General features: G+C 37.1%; 2 protein-coding genes across 6 annotated transcripts in view; one reads left to right on the top strand and one right to left on the bottom strand.

Moving 5' to 3' along the window:
* The window catches only part of HMMR (hyaluronan mediated motility receptor), a 41,784-nt gene extending 31,634 nt beyond the window's left edge, over positions 1 to 10,150 (bottom strand). Inside the window, exons 1-4 of one of the 5 annotated variants that reach the window (XM_023726520.1) lie at positions 9,631 to 9,853; positions 3,987 to 4,085; positions 3,433 to 3,524; positions 1,288 to 1,335 (exon numbers count right to left, since the gene is read on the bottom strand). In XM_023726520.1, the coding sequence (XP_023582288.1) occupies positions 1,288 to 1,335; positions 3,433 to 3,524; positions 3,987 to 4,085; positions 9,631 to 9,676 (285 nt within the window). In that variant the 5' untranslated portion in view covers positions 9,677 to 9,853. Of the gene's footprint in view, positions 1 to 1,287; positions 1,336 to 3,432; positions 4,086 to 9,630; positions 9,854 to 9,930 lie in introns of those variants that run through there. The other 4 variants (XM_023726521.1, XM_023726522.1, XM_023726523.1 and 1 more) reach the window with 4 other exon arrangements.
* Positions 10,151 to 10,194: 44 nt separating this feature from the next.
* NUDCD2 (NudC domain containing 2) lies at positions 10,195 to 15,962 on the top strand. Its single transcript, XM_004371227.2, has 4 exons — positions 10,195 to 10,489; positions 12,372 to 12,420; positions 12,807 to 12,958; positions 15,365 to 15,962. Exons 1-4 carry the CDS (start codon positions 10,301 to 10,303, stop codon positions 15,446 to 15,448), a joined length of 474 nt encoding a protein of 157 aa, XP_004371284.1. The 5' UTR covers positions 10,195 to 10,300; the 3' UTR covers positions 15,449 to 15,962.
* The last annotated feature ends 1,591 nt before the right edge of the window (positions 15,963 to 17,553 follow it).

Consider the following 17,553-nt stretch of genomic DNA (forward strand, 5'->3'; position numbering starts at 1 on the left):
TCTGACATCCAGATCTTGGAACGTAAACCTGCAGAAGTCTCTGGTCTGCCACCTGATTTGCAGATTTTGTTTTCGCCAGCCCCCACAATCCTGTGAGCCAGCAGAAGTCTCCAGCCTGCTCCCTGATCTCTATGGATTTGGAACTTGTTAGCCCCAACAACTGCATGAGCTATTTCCTTGAAGTAAGTCTTTCTCTCTCTATATATATATAAATAAATATGTATCTCTCTCTCTTTATAGATACACATACATATATATACAGAAGAAGTACAGCCAGAATGCTGCTTACAAGTGAGGATGGTGAGACTTTGTTTCAGATACTTTGGACATGTTATCAGGAGGAACCAGTCCCTGCAGAAGGACATCACGCTTGGTAAAGTAGAGGGTCAGTGAAAGAGAGTAAGACTCTCAAGGAAAGGAAATAGATTGACACAGTGGCTATAACAATCAGCTCACACATAGCAATGATTTTGAGGATGGCGCAGGACAGGGCAGTGTTTCTTTCTGTTGTACATAGGGTTGCTATGAGTCAGAACTGACTCGATGGCACCTAACAACAACAACCTATACATCTCACTGGTTTTATTCCTCTAGAGAACCCAACCAAGACAGTGCTGTTCAATAGAACTTTTTGCCATGGTAGAAATCCACTATTTAGTATAGTAGCCACTCACTGTATGTGACTATTGAGCACCTGAATGTACTAGTGCAACTGAGGATCTAGTTCTTAATTTCAATTAATTTAAATAGCCACATGTGGCTAGTAGTATCATATGGGACTGTGCAGCTCTAGGTCATTTTATACTTGAGCAAGGTATATGATTATGGTGTAGAGGAATATATCAGGTTAGCATAACTTGATTACAGTCCAACTAATTTGCGAGAATTTTATGCTGACTGAGCAATTCCCTAGCTAGTCATTACTGTAACATATAGATTAGCCTAGAGGAAGAATGTGCACTATGAGCAAATGTAAATATTTGATCCACGTATCTAACTGTAATAAACTGACATATTGATTTTTATTTCTTATGAAGTGGGTTATCTTGAATCTGTCCTTTGGTATGCTAACGAAGTTGACCTTGCTAGCTTACCACACTCACAACCAGGCTCTGAAATGTGGTAACCATGCCAAGGAATTGTTAACCTGTAGGCACTGGTCTGGATGATATATTTGCCTTACTGTACAACTTCTAAAACTGAAATTGAATCTGTTTCTTAACTATATGTAATTTTCTTTCCATTGTACAGCACATTTATTTTCAATGAGTTAAAAGCATTTTTTACCTCTTTTTCCAGTATCTTCAAATTTTTATCATTCTTTTGAGATTCCTTCTATTTAAAAATCAAAGAAAAATGATAAATACATTTAAATTAAATGACACAAATATCAGAGCCAAATTTGATTTTTAGTTATCAGACAATTAATGGCCCAAACATTCAATTTCTATTTTAAAGATTTCATTGAGTCTATCAAACTTTTTGTAGGTCACTTACTTGGTATATGAAGAAAAAGGTTGTTAACATCTCAACATATTTCAGCTTTAAAAGTTTTCACCCAGATAGATCAGGCTTTTTATTTTTTTAACAACTCCAGTCAAAGGAACAGGTAGAAACTCACAAAAAAAAGCTATAGGCTGCCTCCCTTCTAATGTTAAACAGCAATACATTTTGAATATTTAATTATGCTATCTCAAAAAGAAAAAAAAAAATCTTAAGAAGTGCAATCAAAAACTTTGATACCTAAAGGGGAAAAAAATTTACAGATGCAAAGAGATAAAGAAATACCAAAATAGTACAAAATCTGATTCAGATTTACTTATTACCTTTATTCTAAATGAGACATATGGTTTTCACACTACATCTTTTTATATCTAACGGTTTTTCTGACACAATGACTAGAAACAGAATGTCTTTTCTAAAAATGGAAGAGAATGCAGAAACATTTTGAACAAAATCTGTTTTATATATTTCTAAGTTGGAGGAGTGTCAAAACAGTCTCAGGTTTATTAATGTTGCACGCATGGCATTTTCTAGCAAAGAAGGCCTATTTTTCTGGGTTCTACATGACCTTGTATGTATTTCTTTCTTCTAAGAGAGTTTGTGAATTCTATAATTACTTCAAGTTTCAAAAGTGTTTCTCCAAGAAATTCAAGTCATTTATACCAATGTCCAAGAAAAGTGTCTATATCAGGTATCAACAGGAACATAATGCAAGCTACACATATGTTTTAAAATTTTTAGTCATTTCTTAAAAAGTAAAATTTTAGTTCTAGCAATATATTTTATTTAATCCAATATATAAAAATATTATTTTAATGTCATTATTATTAAACAAATTAATGACAAATTGCATATTTTTATACTCAGAAGTTATGTATATTTTACAGTTAACCCAAAAACAAAACCTGTTGCTGTCGAGTCAATTCCGACTCATACCGACCAGAGCACATCTCAATTCAGATGCTTAATTTTCATCAGAAATATTTATCTATATTTAGATTTCATAAAATGTACAGATGAAAAAGTAGAGTCACATACCCAAGTTGTTCTAAAAATATTCAAAAGTTTTATCATAGCAGAATTGAGTATTCATTTTTAATTAAAATGAAATAAAATTGAAAACTGAGTTCTTCAGTCACACTAGCCACATTTTAAGTGCTCAACAGCTACATGTGGCTAGTGGCATCTCTACTGGACAACACAATTGCATTTTACAGAACAAGACTTAGGTAACTGCCAAATGCACGAACAAGTGAAAGTTTAACAATAGCTTTGGCTTCCCATGTCTGAATCTTTTTCACATTAAAATATCTATTAATTTTTGGAACTCCTTAAGAAAGTACAACTTGCTTCTGAACTAATAAAATACTAATAGTAGGCTCTTGCACAAGCCCTAACATCAAACTACTAGGAATTTAACCTCCCTCTGTTCCTTGGCACTTTCTGAGCAGCAAACCTATGCTAGGCATTAGCATTTTTTTTTTTTTTTCCGTTTTCTTTACTAATACCTATCCTTCCCTATAAACAAAACAAAACAGACAAACACAAAAACAACCCTAATGCTGTTAACTAACAAATCAAAACATCACATCATTTTAAAGGTGTACTAGGTAAGATGAAATTTATCTAGACATAGAAATGACTGAGAAGTGAAGGCCATTTTATAATTCTGAACTATGGTGGTGGTGTTGTTAACTGTCGTTGAATCAATTCTTGGCCGTGCTTAAACATAATATATTTAGTAATGACCTTGTCAGAAATGTTAAATTTGCTAAAGTCCTAACCTAATGATACCATGTTTCATTACTTTATAGATTTACTTATAACTTTGATTTATACACTTATCCCATTCTAGTCAAAAACAACACCTTTCAGAAATGTGTGCAATGATACAGTTGATAAACCAGCTGGTGTATCAAAACTTCTCACCTTTAATCCTGAAGTCTTCACTTTTTTTGCTGAAGCAGGCAAGCTGGTAGTATCTTTGTCAAAAGTAAGATTTTGTTGAGTTTCTGCTAAAGCTGCAGAAAAATGAATTGTACAGATCATCGCTGGTGCTTACATGTTTTTAACCACAGATAAAACATCCAAATACCTTATTGTAACTATTACTGTAGCAATACAAAGTTATTCTTGTCTTGATTATACATTTCCAAATAATTAGTTGCACAAGATTTTATACATATCTAACATCTTCCTGATTTTCCTAATATTCCCTAATAGAAAGGTTAAAGGAATTACCAAAAGGGGAAACTATATATGTAAGTGAATGTCTTGTTAAATTTTGCTGCTTATACAGCAATGTAATGATGAAGGTATTATTCTGTACTTGATCCTTTCATAAATTCATCAAATAAGAAAATTTAAATATAGTTCTAACTTCTCATTTTTAGAAACATTATATATTTAAATTTAAATACTGCTATTCATAATTTTAAAATATGTGAGATCATATAACCATTTTTTATTTTGGGATCCATTACCTTTTTTTTTTTGAAATCGTTGTGATTTCTGAAAGGATACAGGTCCTTTCAATACTTCTGAAGTTTTAACATCATAAGCCCCTGGAGATGGAGCACAACCTAGAGGAAACACAAAACATTCATGTGTCATCTAGTGTTACTTATGATCTTAAGTTGAAAACATGTCAAAATACAGTGATTAATATAAATGTAAAATGCCATTAATAAAGTGAATTGCTTCTTTGTTTTATGTAAACATAGCATAAAGCACAGAGGTTACGCATATCATTACCTTGCCAAATACTCTTTATTTCAATGGATCGAAAGAACATGGACAACTGACTAAAACAGTAAACACAGTCTTGGGATGAATATCATGTAATGACAAGCAACATGGTTTTGTTACTGAGGACTGAAGACAAGAAACAAAATATTTGTATCAACTCTACTCAGACAGTCACTGAGGTAACTACCATCAGTTTCTAGGAATGAAACAATTAAAGATGTCTAGGCCTTAGGATTTAGCCTGAAATAAAAACTTGTGGTGATAACCCATCTCTGGTTAATATCAATACATCAGACTCACTGACAATGTAAGCTGCAATTTGAATGAAACAATAAAAGCCACCATGCTACTAGCAACTAAAATTTCTGGGGCACTTACTAAATGCTAGGCATTATCCTCAGAACTTTATGGATATTATCTCATTTAATCATCACAAGACTCCTACAATGAATTAATAACTCTAATTTACATACAAGGAGCTTAGGTCCAGAGAATTTATAAAGCCATGTTATTCAAAGTACAAACTACACTAGGCTATATTTTTATGTTCCAAAAAGTTATAATATGGAGTCCCAAACTGAAGGCATCTCAGAGTACTTATTCTCAGCAGAGTTGAGATTAGGCCCTCAGGATTTACAGTTAAAAAACTGTCCTTAGTATAAAGCTCTAGATTAGGAACCAGTAGATTTATAATATTCTCTGAAAAACTATACTTTTAGTATGGAGTCTCATGCAAATAAACAGAAATAGCAAGGAGCCTCAACTATCGCAAGGCAACTACTGCTGTCTCCTAAGTATTTTTCAAATGGTAGCCAGGGACTCATTAGCAGGTATGATAAGCATTAAAAACAACAACAACAACAAAAAAAAAACCTAGAAAATATCAGAGTTCATCATGTGTCTGTGTTAGCAAGTTAGCAAGTCAGTGTTAGCAAGGTTAAGCATTGTTTTGTGAAACTTTTGTTTCAGTTACATATGTCTAGAAATATAAAAAATACATTCTGGTTGTGTTGTTAGGTGCTGTCAAGTTGATTTTTGACTCATAGTGACCCCATGTGACAGAGCAGAACTGCCCCCACTGGGTTTTCTAGATTGCAGTCTTTATGGAAGCAGATGGCCAGGTGTTTCTCCTGAGGAGCTGCTGGGTGGGCTTGAACTCCCAACCTTTCAGTTAGCAGCAGAGCTCTTAACCATTGTGCCATGGGGGCTCCTTATATCCTGGATAAAAATATAAAATTTATTTCTCACTCAGAGCCAGTTAAAAAAGTCTGAAAATCATTGTTCTCACCAATTCTAGGTAAACTACATATACATATATAACATCAAGGATAGAATCAAGTTCCCATACCTCTATCTGGAATCATGGCCATTTATATGCCTGACACAAAGACTCCAATTCCGGGAATTCTCAGATCTAAATGTGTCAATAAAGGGTAGAGGCAGTGGGATTTCCAATCAGGAGGGATAATCTCAAAAGGAAGTACTATTGAATTCATTGGGGGTATTTTAGGTAAGGATAGACTTAATGAAAAGTATTAATCTTGGCTAGCTCAGATTTCCCAAATCTCATAAATTAGTTACACCCTAGGGTGAGCATTAGGGTTGGCAGGGGGTTCCCTAAAATCAGGCTAAATATGGCACATCTTCCTAGAGAATTCATTTTACTCATCTAGGGTAGGGAAGGCAGTGTTATTGTTGTTGTTAGTTGCTGCTGAGTTCATTCAGACACATGGGGACCCATGTGTGCAGAGTAGAACTGCTCCATGGAGTTTTCAAAGCTGGTACCTTTCAGAAGCAGACCACCAAGCCTGTCTACCAAGGTGCCTCTGGGTGGGTTCAAACCACCAACCTTTCAGCCAGCAGTCAAGTACTTAACCATTGGTGCCACCCAGGGACTCCTGAAATCAGGTTAAGTATGGCATATCTTCCTGGAGCATTCATTTTATTCATTTGAGGGTGTGGGTGGGTGAACAGATTACACCATAATTCTACTCTAGTTTAACAATTTGTCAGGCTCCATGTGATGAAATATGTGTACTATATACATGCAAGTTGTCCTCTAGTTTGAACTAATCAGATGTCCATGGAGCAGAGTCCATTTCTTTTGTATAATAATTATATTTATTCAAATAAAGTATTAATAACCTCGAGCCCTGGTGGTGCAGTGGTTCAGAGCTACAGGCTGCTAATCAAAAGGTCAGCAGTCGGAATCCACCAGCTGCTCCTTGGAAATCTTATGGGGCATTCTACTCTGTCCTATAGGGTCGCTATGAGTTGCAATCGACTCGATGGCAACGGGTTTGGTTTGGTTTACATGATAGCCTCAAGGAGATGGATTAACATAGTGACTGCAACAATGGGCTCAAACATAGCAACGATTGTGAGGGAGGCCCAGGACCAGGCAGTATTTTGTTCTGTTGTACCTAGGGTTGCTATGAGTTGGAACCAACTCAACAGCACCTGACAACAAGTTAGCTACGAAAGGATACAAAAAAGAATAATATACATTTCTTGACCTTAAGGAGCCTACAGTCAAGTAGAGGAGGAAAGTTAAGTATGAAATAAATAACTGTAAGAGTTATTCACACATACAAGATCATCCTTATTTTAAAGCAAACTGGAGAATTCAAGGAAAACTGTCAGCACTACTGGTAGCTACGCCTTTATGGGGAAGTGTGGGGAGGTGGCATGCAGAGCCCAGTTATCCTCCTTTGCTCTCTGCTCTTAGGGATCGTCTGTGAAAAAGTGCGAGATGCACTGCCCTAGACCTGGCAGAGCATCCAGAAGAGAAACATGATGTAGAATTGTAGTCCATCATTGGGACTATGCTCTCAAAAAGGAATAAGGGCTAGCAGAAGATAGGACAATGGGCAGTGGTTAAGCAGCATCATGCCAGTTGAGAATAATTAAAGACTATGCTTAATGAAAACACGTCCCTAAAGAGTCAAATTTGATAGATTTGTATTCAACGACTGGGTTGAAATCGAGCCTATTTACTTACTAGCTCTTTGTGAGACTGTAGCACAATACTATTTTCATGCTTTCAGCATTTTCCTTATTAATGCTTAAATTTACTTAGATATGACTTGTTAGAAATCTGGAGGGAAGGAACATCAGACAAAAGGAATGGGATATCCTGGGAGATACCACAAGCTTTCTGGAACAAAGGTTAAAATTATAACTTGATCCACAATGATCCAAAGCTGAGGCAGGTGGTCAATAATTGTATGCAGGCAAAACACTTTATATACTACATCAAATAAATGCTTCAAATTTCAGACCTTCGTATATTTTCTACTTCTACCTGGAATGGACAGCCCACCTTCCATTTTACCTTGCACTTATCCTTCAGACCTCAGCCTGAATGCCACCTCCTCTAGAAGTTTTCTTTGAATCCTCAAATTAAGTTAGAAATCCCCTCCATAGCAGCCTGTTCTTATTGTTTCTACTACAGAACTTCTCACAGTTTTGCAATGGCAGGCTTACTTATCCAGCTCCCACATTAGAAAAAACTGCGTTAAGCTGGGGTCTGTCTTAATCATGTCTGTATCCCCAGTATTTAGTGCAGAGTTGAGTTAGCAGTACAGTGAAAAAAACACAGAAGTGCGTCCAGGTCACTGTTCAAATCCAGCTTTGTCTGCCGATCAGTAGACACTACTTTGGGCCAGATACTCTGTAAACATGGGGAGACAATGCTGAATAAGAACATTATGCTCTCTTCTCTTCCACTCTAGCTTTAAGTCCCCTGGAAAGTTACTCCTACTCTTTGAGGCTCAGATTCTTCATCACTGAAGCAGGAATTAAAAAAATGCACCTCATAGTATGGTTGTGAGGATTACAGGGGTAGAATGTTTATCACCATAGTGCCTCACGCATACAAGCACCAAATAAACGTCAGCTGTTACTATTCCTGAAACTGTGCGCCTGAGGTACTGCATCACTTGTAGAGTCATCTTAATCTACTATAAAGCAAAGGAATTATCCTTAAAAGCTTCAATGCTGACAGAACTAAAGTAGATTATTTGAATACCTGGGGAAGAACACAGTATTATTTGACTCTTCTAATTAAGAAAATAAGCTTGTGCTGATCCACTTGCACTCGGCCTCGTTTATGAGAAGACTGGCACACATTTTTACATTCACGTGTTAACTGATAGAAATTAAAGATGTAACAAGAGATCATCAAATAGTGTATATTATAATGGATAAAGCATGGCCTTTGGTGTTCAGTTCTATCACTTATTGGCTGCTAAACCAAACCTGTTGCTGTTGAGTCAATTCTGACTCATCGTGACCCTACAGGACATAGTAGAACTGCCTCATAGGATTTCCAAGGAGTGGCTGGTAGAACTGTCGACCTTTTGGTTAGCAGCGGAGCTCTTAACCACTGCACCACCAGGGCTCCTATGGGCTGCTGGATAGTTACAAAACCCCAGTTTTCTCATCTGTAAAATGAGAACAATATTAGTACCTGGCTGTTGCAAGGAATAAATGAGATCATGTAGGGAAGACCTTAGCACAGTCTTAGCACATAGCTAGCATACACTAAATGAGTGCCTACCAACCACATCCAGGGCTTCCTGGTTATTGTGATTATGCAGTGCAGTGGTTAAGAGTACAGGATAGACTGGTGGAGGCCTGGGTTCATACCTCAGTTCAGCCATGGTTTGGCTGTGTATTACTGGGAAAGTCTCAGCCTTTTTATCCATGAAATAATAGTATCACTTAGGACTGTTAGGGATTAAAAAAAGAGCTAATAATCCATATGAAGACTTAGTACAGTGCCTGGGGTATAGGGTTAAGTGGTCAATATTAGCTGCCATCACTTCAGTTATACTGTTTTCAGTAACAGCTTCTGCCATAATTTTACACTCAGTACCTGCCTTTACCAATCTTCCTTCATTTATGCCCAAATGGAGTATCTAAAAGAAGTCCACAGCTTCAAATGAAAAGCAATGCGCAAATATTCCTACCAGAGAGGCCTTCCGGGGCTTTAAGTAGCATCCCCTCCTCCCTCCTATCTCCTTCGCCCTGCTTGAGTTTCCCCACAGCACTAACAGTTATTAAGTGTATTCCTCACTTGAAAGTTAGCTCCACGGGCAGGAACTTTACTTCGCGCACTGCTGTATCCTTAGCATCCTGAACAGGGCTTGGCAAGTAGTGTTGTTAGTTGTTCTGCAGTTGATTCTGACATAGTGACCCCATGTAAACTCTATGACACGTAGTAAACGCTTAATATATACTTGAGGAAATAGATCAATTCAATGTGCCCTTTCCCAGCCCTAAAATCGCATCATTATTGCCTTCTATGAAGGGCACCGGGAGAGCTAAGGAGCGTGAGAGCGTCTCCCGTCCCCCAGCCTCTTTCCCCGTACGCACCGGAAGGGTCATTGAATCGTTTCAGGGGCGCCTTAGGAAAAGACATGCTGACGACCACCGCCACTAACCGAAGCTCACAGCGCTCCTCCGCAAACCGCCGGCAGGTTATTACTGTCTACTGGCTTCAAATTCAAACCTCCCACATTCCCCGCCCACGCCGACGTCAGCCAATTGGAAAACTAAAACCCTGGGGTACACCAATCCCTCGCCGGAACACTAACAGCATAGGCAATATGCTCTCGCGTCCAATTAAGTGGCCTATGAGTTGAGGCTATCAGCCAATAGGGAAGTACTACTCACCCCGTGATTTCCGACGTTTCTCAATTTGACCTAGGCACTGGAAACATTTGCGCAAGCGTATTTCACACCTGAGAAAAAGTTTCCTATAGGCGTCATACAGGTGGACAGTCACATGGGGTTCCTACTTCACTGGTTCCAACCGTCTCTCACTGTTCTTTGGATATAAATTGTTCTGGGTTTCAGTTCTTTCACATTGGGCTCTTTCAGAGTCCAAAATGGCTCTAGAAAGAGAAAAACGACACAAACACCCTTGGGTCCCTGCGCATGTGCGGTGACCCGAACGGAAAGGCCAGGGACAAGCCTGCGCGTGGGCATTCTGCGCGTGCGCACAGCCAACTCCGTGCGGTGGCAGGTGGGAGGTGACTGGAGTATGTCGGCCCCGTTTGAGGAACGCAGTGGGGTGGTTCCTTGTGGGACACCGTGGGGCCAGTGGTACCAGACCCTGGAGGAGGTGTTCATTGAAGTTCAAGTGCCGCCAGGCACTCGCGCCCAGGATATCCAGTGCGGCCTGCAGAGCCGGCATGTGGCGCTGGCCGTGGGTGGCCGCGAGATCTTCAAGGTAGCGGCCGGTCTTGGCTTATACTCAGTATCCTCTTCCCGGCCTCACAAAATTCCTGAGTCCTGAGGTTCATTGCTTTCGTGCAGGGAATCTTGGAAGGCCCTACGGCTCCTCTGGCCAAATGAGAGAGCGCAATAAAATTGGCCTAATTTTGATCTGGTCGGAACTCCCCCCCTCAGGACCAGCCCAGAGTTGAGGAGCCCATTTTTCTGGCTTTATTTTCAGACGAAAAAAGGGTGTGTTGTTTCTCTGAGGGTCTTCAGCTGAGGAGAAATTAACTATTAAAGCAACAAATGTCTATAGTACATATCCTTTTACCAGGCACCGATAGAGGTCCTGGGAGTACGCGGTAAACGAGGCAGGTAAGTTTCCTGCATTAAGAGAGCCTACGTTCTTGCAGAGAGCGTGATAAACTAATATTTAAAGCAGGTGTTGGAAAGTATAATAAAGTACTTTTGTTGTACAAAGTATAATAAAATTAAAAGTCCAGAGTATAAAAAAATGGGATATCGGGGTGAAGCTTCAGAGATGATGTCAGGTGATTTATTAAGATTTTAAATTTTCTGCATGGTTGTGGAGTGGTCACACTGTACATCTTTTTATCTTATATCTTATATCTTTTATCTTTTTATTAGTGCCCTTTAGAACTGGAATCCGCTTTTTCCTTAGGTTTGTAGTTTAAGTTGAAGTTGGATGTCTTTCTCGGATTAGTTGCCCGGATGTTTGATGGCAATGTAGTATAGTGGTGAAGGGAGACTGCTTGGTATGACATCTGACTCTGCCAGTTTTCTAGTTTTATAGCCTTGGGCAAGAGATTACTCAGTGTCTCCAAGTCTCTTTCTTCATTCATAAAATGCGGTATTTATGGTACCTTTCTCGTGGATTATTGTAAGCATAACATAATATCCATATGAAGAGCTTGCAGTGGTGTCTGGTAGTTAATAAGCACACGTACATGTCAGTTACTAATATTTTATATGGAGGTGTTTTGAGTGCCTCAGAGAAAAGACAGACATTGATTTATGCCAACTTGAATCTTTATGGCCTTTCTGAATAGTTGTGCAATTTATATTGTTTCCTGTACAATGGTTGTTTAAGATTACAATTCAGATTTACTTTAGTGATTGTGATAACTTTGGGAATTAAGCAGTAACTCTGGGATTTTAGATGTCTATTTAAAACAGGATTTTTTTTTCTCACTAGTGTTGATATATTTAAAAAAAAATGTTTTGTGCCATTTTGATTTCATTTCCTAAAACTTAAAATTGGCAAGTAGCAGCAAATTAAAATGGGTTTTAGGGTATGCATTCTCCTTTTAAACTTACATTTTGCTCATTTCTTTTTTTAAAAACAAGAGTTTCAGAAAAATCAGTAACAACTAACCTGACATCAGATCTACAGTATGTGCTTCAAAAAAAATTTTTAACGCCAAATTACGCATCAGAGAGATTGAAACAGTTTTTAAGAAGTTTATTTTCAAAGCAGCATTTCTTCTTAGTTTCAGCAAGAGATCCCTTTTTGTAGTTCATTTTAATTGGTAAAATTAAAGCATTTTAGATATTTATTTCACATTTGGCTATCAGTGACCAATAGTGTTTCTACACCTTCTAAAAATTAAGGAGTCATAATCTTTTTTTAGGGACCACATGTTCTTTGGCACAGTATTCCAAGCAATGTGAAGTGGGCTCCATTTCACTTTCTTGGAGGAAACTTACGGTTGAGCACCTATAAATGTAAAATTGTATAAAATTTGATCTCCCTGCTCTAACCAAATTAAATGAATATATGTGGATTAGGAAAATAGATCAGTCTTAAATCATGAAAGCTTTATAAAAATTAATGAAATGCTATATTTTTAGTATCCTGTGTATTTATTTTTCAGGGAAAACTCTTTGATTCTACAATAGCTGATGAGGGAACGTGGACATTGGGTAAGGGTAACTTATAATATTTCAAAGACTTTTAAAAATTTTTCTTGTAACTTAATATGTTTCATTCTTTTTTATTAGGTCCTTTTGTCTTTACAGCTTTGAAAGTTACAGTAGTAAAAATATATTGAAACCAAAACCCTTTGCTGTCGAGTCGATTTTGAGTCATAGTGACTCTATAAGACAGAGTGGAACTGCCCCATACAGTTTCCAAGGAGCGGGTGGCGGATTCGAACCACCCATCTTTTGGTTAGCAGCTGAGCTCTTAACTACTGCGCCACCAGGGCTCCATGTTGAAAACGACTGTATATCAAGATTACCTACCTAATGGTTTTTTAATAATACGAAACCTAATGAATTCCAATTTTTTAATTTTTTTTTTTGTTTAGAGGACAGAAAAATGGTCCGTATTGTTCTTACAAAGACAAAAAGAGATGCAGCAAATTGCTGGACCTCTCTTCTAGAATCTGAATATGCAGCTGATCCTTGGGTGCAAGACCAAATGCAGAGAAAACTTACATTGGAGAGATTCCAGAAAGAAGTAAGGCAGATGAGTGTATGCGAAATCATAGAATAATCATTACTATTTGAAATTAAATAATCTAATGTGGTTATGAAAAGTTATAAAAATTCTTGAGGATTTTTTTTTAAGTTAAATGATTAGAAAAATGACTGGCCTCTCTATGTATAGCTTTGATTATTTTTTTTCTTAAGATGAATTTTGCTTTATTTGTACTGCCTGGTTATCAATCATTTAATGATAATTTAATGATAAGTAATACATGACTAGACTCTAATAAAAAAATTGAATTATAGATCTAAATAGTATAAAAAGTAAAAGACCCCTTCACTGACATCCCCCATTCTATGCCTTTATCTCATTCTTATATGTTGTTTGTTTTTATTTTTGACGTAAATGACAAAATGTTCATTTTGCTTTTTCACTAGTAGTATATCTTGGGCCTATTTTCATGTTAGTACATACAGGTAAAACTTTTTAACTGCTTCAGAGTATTCCCTAGTTTGGATGTATCATAATTATTTAGCTGTTCCCCTTTGATATGATTTAGATTTATTTATTTTTCTTTATTTCAAACAAAACTTGTGCTTTCATTTCTGTGAAACTGTTCAAATATTCCTCCAAGATAGATATCTAGTAGAGGAATTACTGCATCAAAGCACTTCTAAAGTTTTGGTGGATAATGTCCATCGGTGTGCTAATAATACCCAAGCATGTCTCTCTAGCCCGAACTTTTCTCCTGAACTTTGGACCCAATCACCAATTGCCTATTCAACATCTGCACTTGGCTATCTGACAGACATCTCAACATGTCCAAAATGAACTCCCTAATTTCCCTCCAAAATGTGTTCTACCTCTCACCATCCCTGTCTCAGTTGATGGAAACTCTAGTTTCTCAGACCAAAAAGAACTTGGGAATCATCCTTGATTCCTATCTTTCAGTCACCCCCATCCAATTTGTCAGGGAATCTTACTGGTTCTACCTCCCAAATATATTCAGAATTTGACCGCTTCTCACTAGCAACACTGCTATGACTCTGATCTAGACCACCTCTAATCTCTTGCCTAGATTGCCTAGGTTACTGCAGCAACCTCCTAATTGGTCTCCCCACTTCTACTCTTGCCCAGCAATAGTCTAAACATAGCAGTTAGAGCAATCCTTTTAAACTATAAGTCAGAACATGTTACTTCTCAGAACTCTGTAAATCATTCCCCTTTTACTCTAGTAAAAGACAATCTGGTCCTCCATTATTTTCTCCTACTAGTGTCCCACTCAATTGTTCTGCTCTAGGCATATTGTCCTGTTTCCTGTTCCTTAAGCATGCCTGGCCATTGCTTTCCTACCCTTCTGACTGGAATGCTCTTCTCCCAAAGATCTGCTTGGCTAATGTCTTCACTGTTCTCAACTCATTGTTCACTGAAGCATATCTTGATCATCCTATTTAATACTATAATCTTCTTCCCGTTTCCCTTACCCTGCCCTAATTTTTTGTTTCATACCACTAACCAACTTTCAGTACACCATATCAGGGTTGGCAAACTACGACCCACAGGCCAAATCTGGCCCATCACCTGGAATAATAAAGCTTACTGGAACATAGCTGTGCTCATTCTTTTGTGTATTGTTTGTGGCTGTTTTCACATAGCGCAGAGTTGCATAGTTGTGACAGAGACTGTAGGGCCCACAAAGCCTAAAATATTTACTACCTGACTCTTTACAAAACAGTTTGCTGACCCCCGGACTAGACAATTTATGCTTTATTATTTGTTTCATCCTGCTAGAATGTAAGGTCCACCAGAGCAGGGATTTTTATTTATTTTGTTTACTCTTGAATTCCAGATGCCTTTAAGGATATTTGACAAACAATAGGAGCTCAATAAATGTTGAATAAATGAAATTGCTCTCCAGAAACACTGAAGTCTGAGATAGTATGGCATAGTGGTCAAGATCTCAGGGTCTGGAGCCATGTTGCCCAAATCCCAGTTCCCTAGTAGATTTGTGACCTTGGGCAAATTCCTTAATTTCATCTACAGTGATAGTATTTCATAGGATTGGTGTAAGGAGTAAATGTGTTGTTATATGTATAGCTTTCAGAACCCTCCCTGGAATACAGTATGCTCTCAAAGAATATTGTCTATTAAAATCTGTTTACACAGTGATATTAAAATGTTTCCATCCATGTTTACCAACACTGTATACACATAAAAATTTTTAAATATTTGTAAATCTGAAAGTTGAAAAGTATCTCATTGTCTTAAATTCCCTTTTGGTGATTACAGTGAAGTTTGCTATCTTTACGTATGTTTATTGGCCATTTAGGTTTTCTTTTTTGGTCATTTGCCTCTGTGTTTTTTCCATTTTTCTTTTGGGTTATTTATATTTTTCCTTATAAGATTTAGTTTATTGTAATTTTTTTTTTCTTTTAGAATCCTGGTTTTGACTTCAGTGGAGCAGAAATCTCAGGAAACTACACTAAAGGTGGACCAGATTTCTCAAATCTTGAGAAATAACTGCTATTTTTTTTCTTTTGTATTCCATGGATCCTTGCAGATGCTGCCAACCTAATCAAAGAAACAGATTATGTGGTAGAAGAAAAATGTGGATGCCTACAGTTAATGAACTGCAAAATACATCTAAAAATGGTTTTAAATAGTGCATTCAAATACGGTTTTTAAAGGAAGCATCTTAAGTATGTGGGAACTATTCTGTGGATATATGGTAACCTTTTTGGACTTATTTTTGCTTAGCATGAGGTTTTATATGCTGCATTTTACTAATTTCATACTTAACCTGTATTTTTAATACAAAAAAGCATGCAGGTATAGATTATGTAAAACAGCAGGGTGCTTTCAGAGAAAATTAAGTTTTTCTTTCAATAAGTACGATGCAGGAATAACATTCAATAAACTTTTCTGAATAGGAATTATGTACCCGTTTGACTAAGTTTGTCAGTTCACAAACAAAATTATTTTACTGCAAAAAAAAAAAAAAAATCACAAATGTATTTTGAGTAAGTTAATTTTAGAAGCTAAAGAAAATGTCTTAATTAGTATATTATTCCTTAACAGATTACTTTATATCAGAAAATTGAAAAGCAGTTAAAAACCTAAAAGTAGGAGTAGATTAATACAAAAGAGAAGCAGCTAAGTGAATATGGTTGTTGGAAAAGTCCTATGTGAGTGGCAGAAAGCAAATTATGGTCATTGATTTGTAAGTCAGTTACATCATTTTGATCCCCAATTATCCAGACATCTAGGTAGGAAATATCTATTGAAATGTTATTTCATCTTTTTTTTGTTCTTTTTAAAAATTAAACATTCTGAAATTTATAGAAAAGTTGCAAGTTCACAGTTTTTTTTTCCCCTGAACTATTTGTGACTAGTTGATTACATGATGTCCCATCACCTGTAATTACTTTACTGTATACATCCCTCAAAGGAGGGCATTCTCTTATATAACTACAATGCAAGCATTATCCCCAGAAAATTAACATTAACATCTAATCCTCAGACCCCTCACCGCATTCCAGTTTAACCAGTTGTCCTAATAATGTCCTTTATAGCAAAAATATCCAGTCAGAATCATGCCTTGGCTTTAAATGTCCGGTGTTTTTAGTCTACTTCAATTTGAAGCAAGTCCTCATTTTTTTTTCCTTAGACCTGGCAGTTTTGAAGATTGCAGGCTAGTTTTGTAGTATATCCCTCATTTTGAGTTTTTCTAATATTTGTAAGGTTCAGGTTATGCATTTTTGGGAGAAATATTATAAATGTGACGTATTCCTGTTGCATCCCTGTCATGAGATAGTAATTTGTTGTGTTTCTGATTGGTTTACTTAGGTGGTGTCTGGCAGAACTTCTCCAGTGTAAAGTTACTCTTTTTCTTTAAATAAATAGCTTGTGGAAAGGTAGTTTCAAAGTACTACATTGTTTTTCATCATAGTTTCACCAGTTTATTTATGTCAATATCGTATAATGCTTACCTATTTTATTCATTGGGTTAAAAGCTATTATTCTCATTACGTTGATTCTCAAAATTATTCCAGATTTGACCAGTGGAAGACCATTCTAAGTGGCTTCTGCCCCATCATTCTTGGAGCAGTTTCTTACTTTCTGGCACAAGATACACCAGTCTTATTATGCTTTCCCTTCCCCAGCTCATGAATCAGCCATTTTTTCAAGGGGCCTTGGTTCTCTTTAGTGGAGAAGTATTTAGAAGCCAAGATCTATGTGCTAGGTGTGCTCATTACCATTGGTGTGTGTGTATGATATGTATGTTTATATCTATTTCTAATCTATATGTTTTGAAAACTGAGTTCACACTGATACTTTCAATTCCAATCCAGTGAGGGTCATTTTAGTTTTATCCTGTTCCATGTTTGTAACTCCCTTAAACCATAGTGAGAAACCTGGTTCTTACTATCCTTAATACATTTGACTTCCTATTTTAGGCCATCTTCCCATGTGAATACTTTTCCTTACCCTGCTCAGGCTCCAACACCAGCGCCAAGCAGGATGCCCTCCTCAACCTTCTTGGGCCCTAGACTCCTGACTCTGGGCCACTGCAGCTCACCCACACCCTTTGGCAAGATGCTTACCTTGCTAAACTATACCCAGTA

Source organism: Trichechus manatus, unplaced genomic scaffold (assembly GCF_000243295.1).
Source record: "Trichechus manatus latirostris isolate Lorelei unplaced genomic scaffold, TriManLat1.0 scaffold00011, whole genome shotgun sequence".
In the NCBI taxonomy this organism is placed as follows: Eukaryota; Metazoa; Chordata; class Mammalia; order Sirenia; family Trichechidae; genus Trichechus; species Trichechus manatus.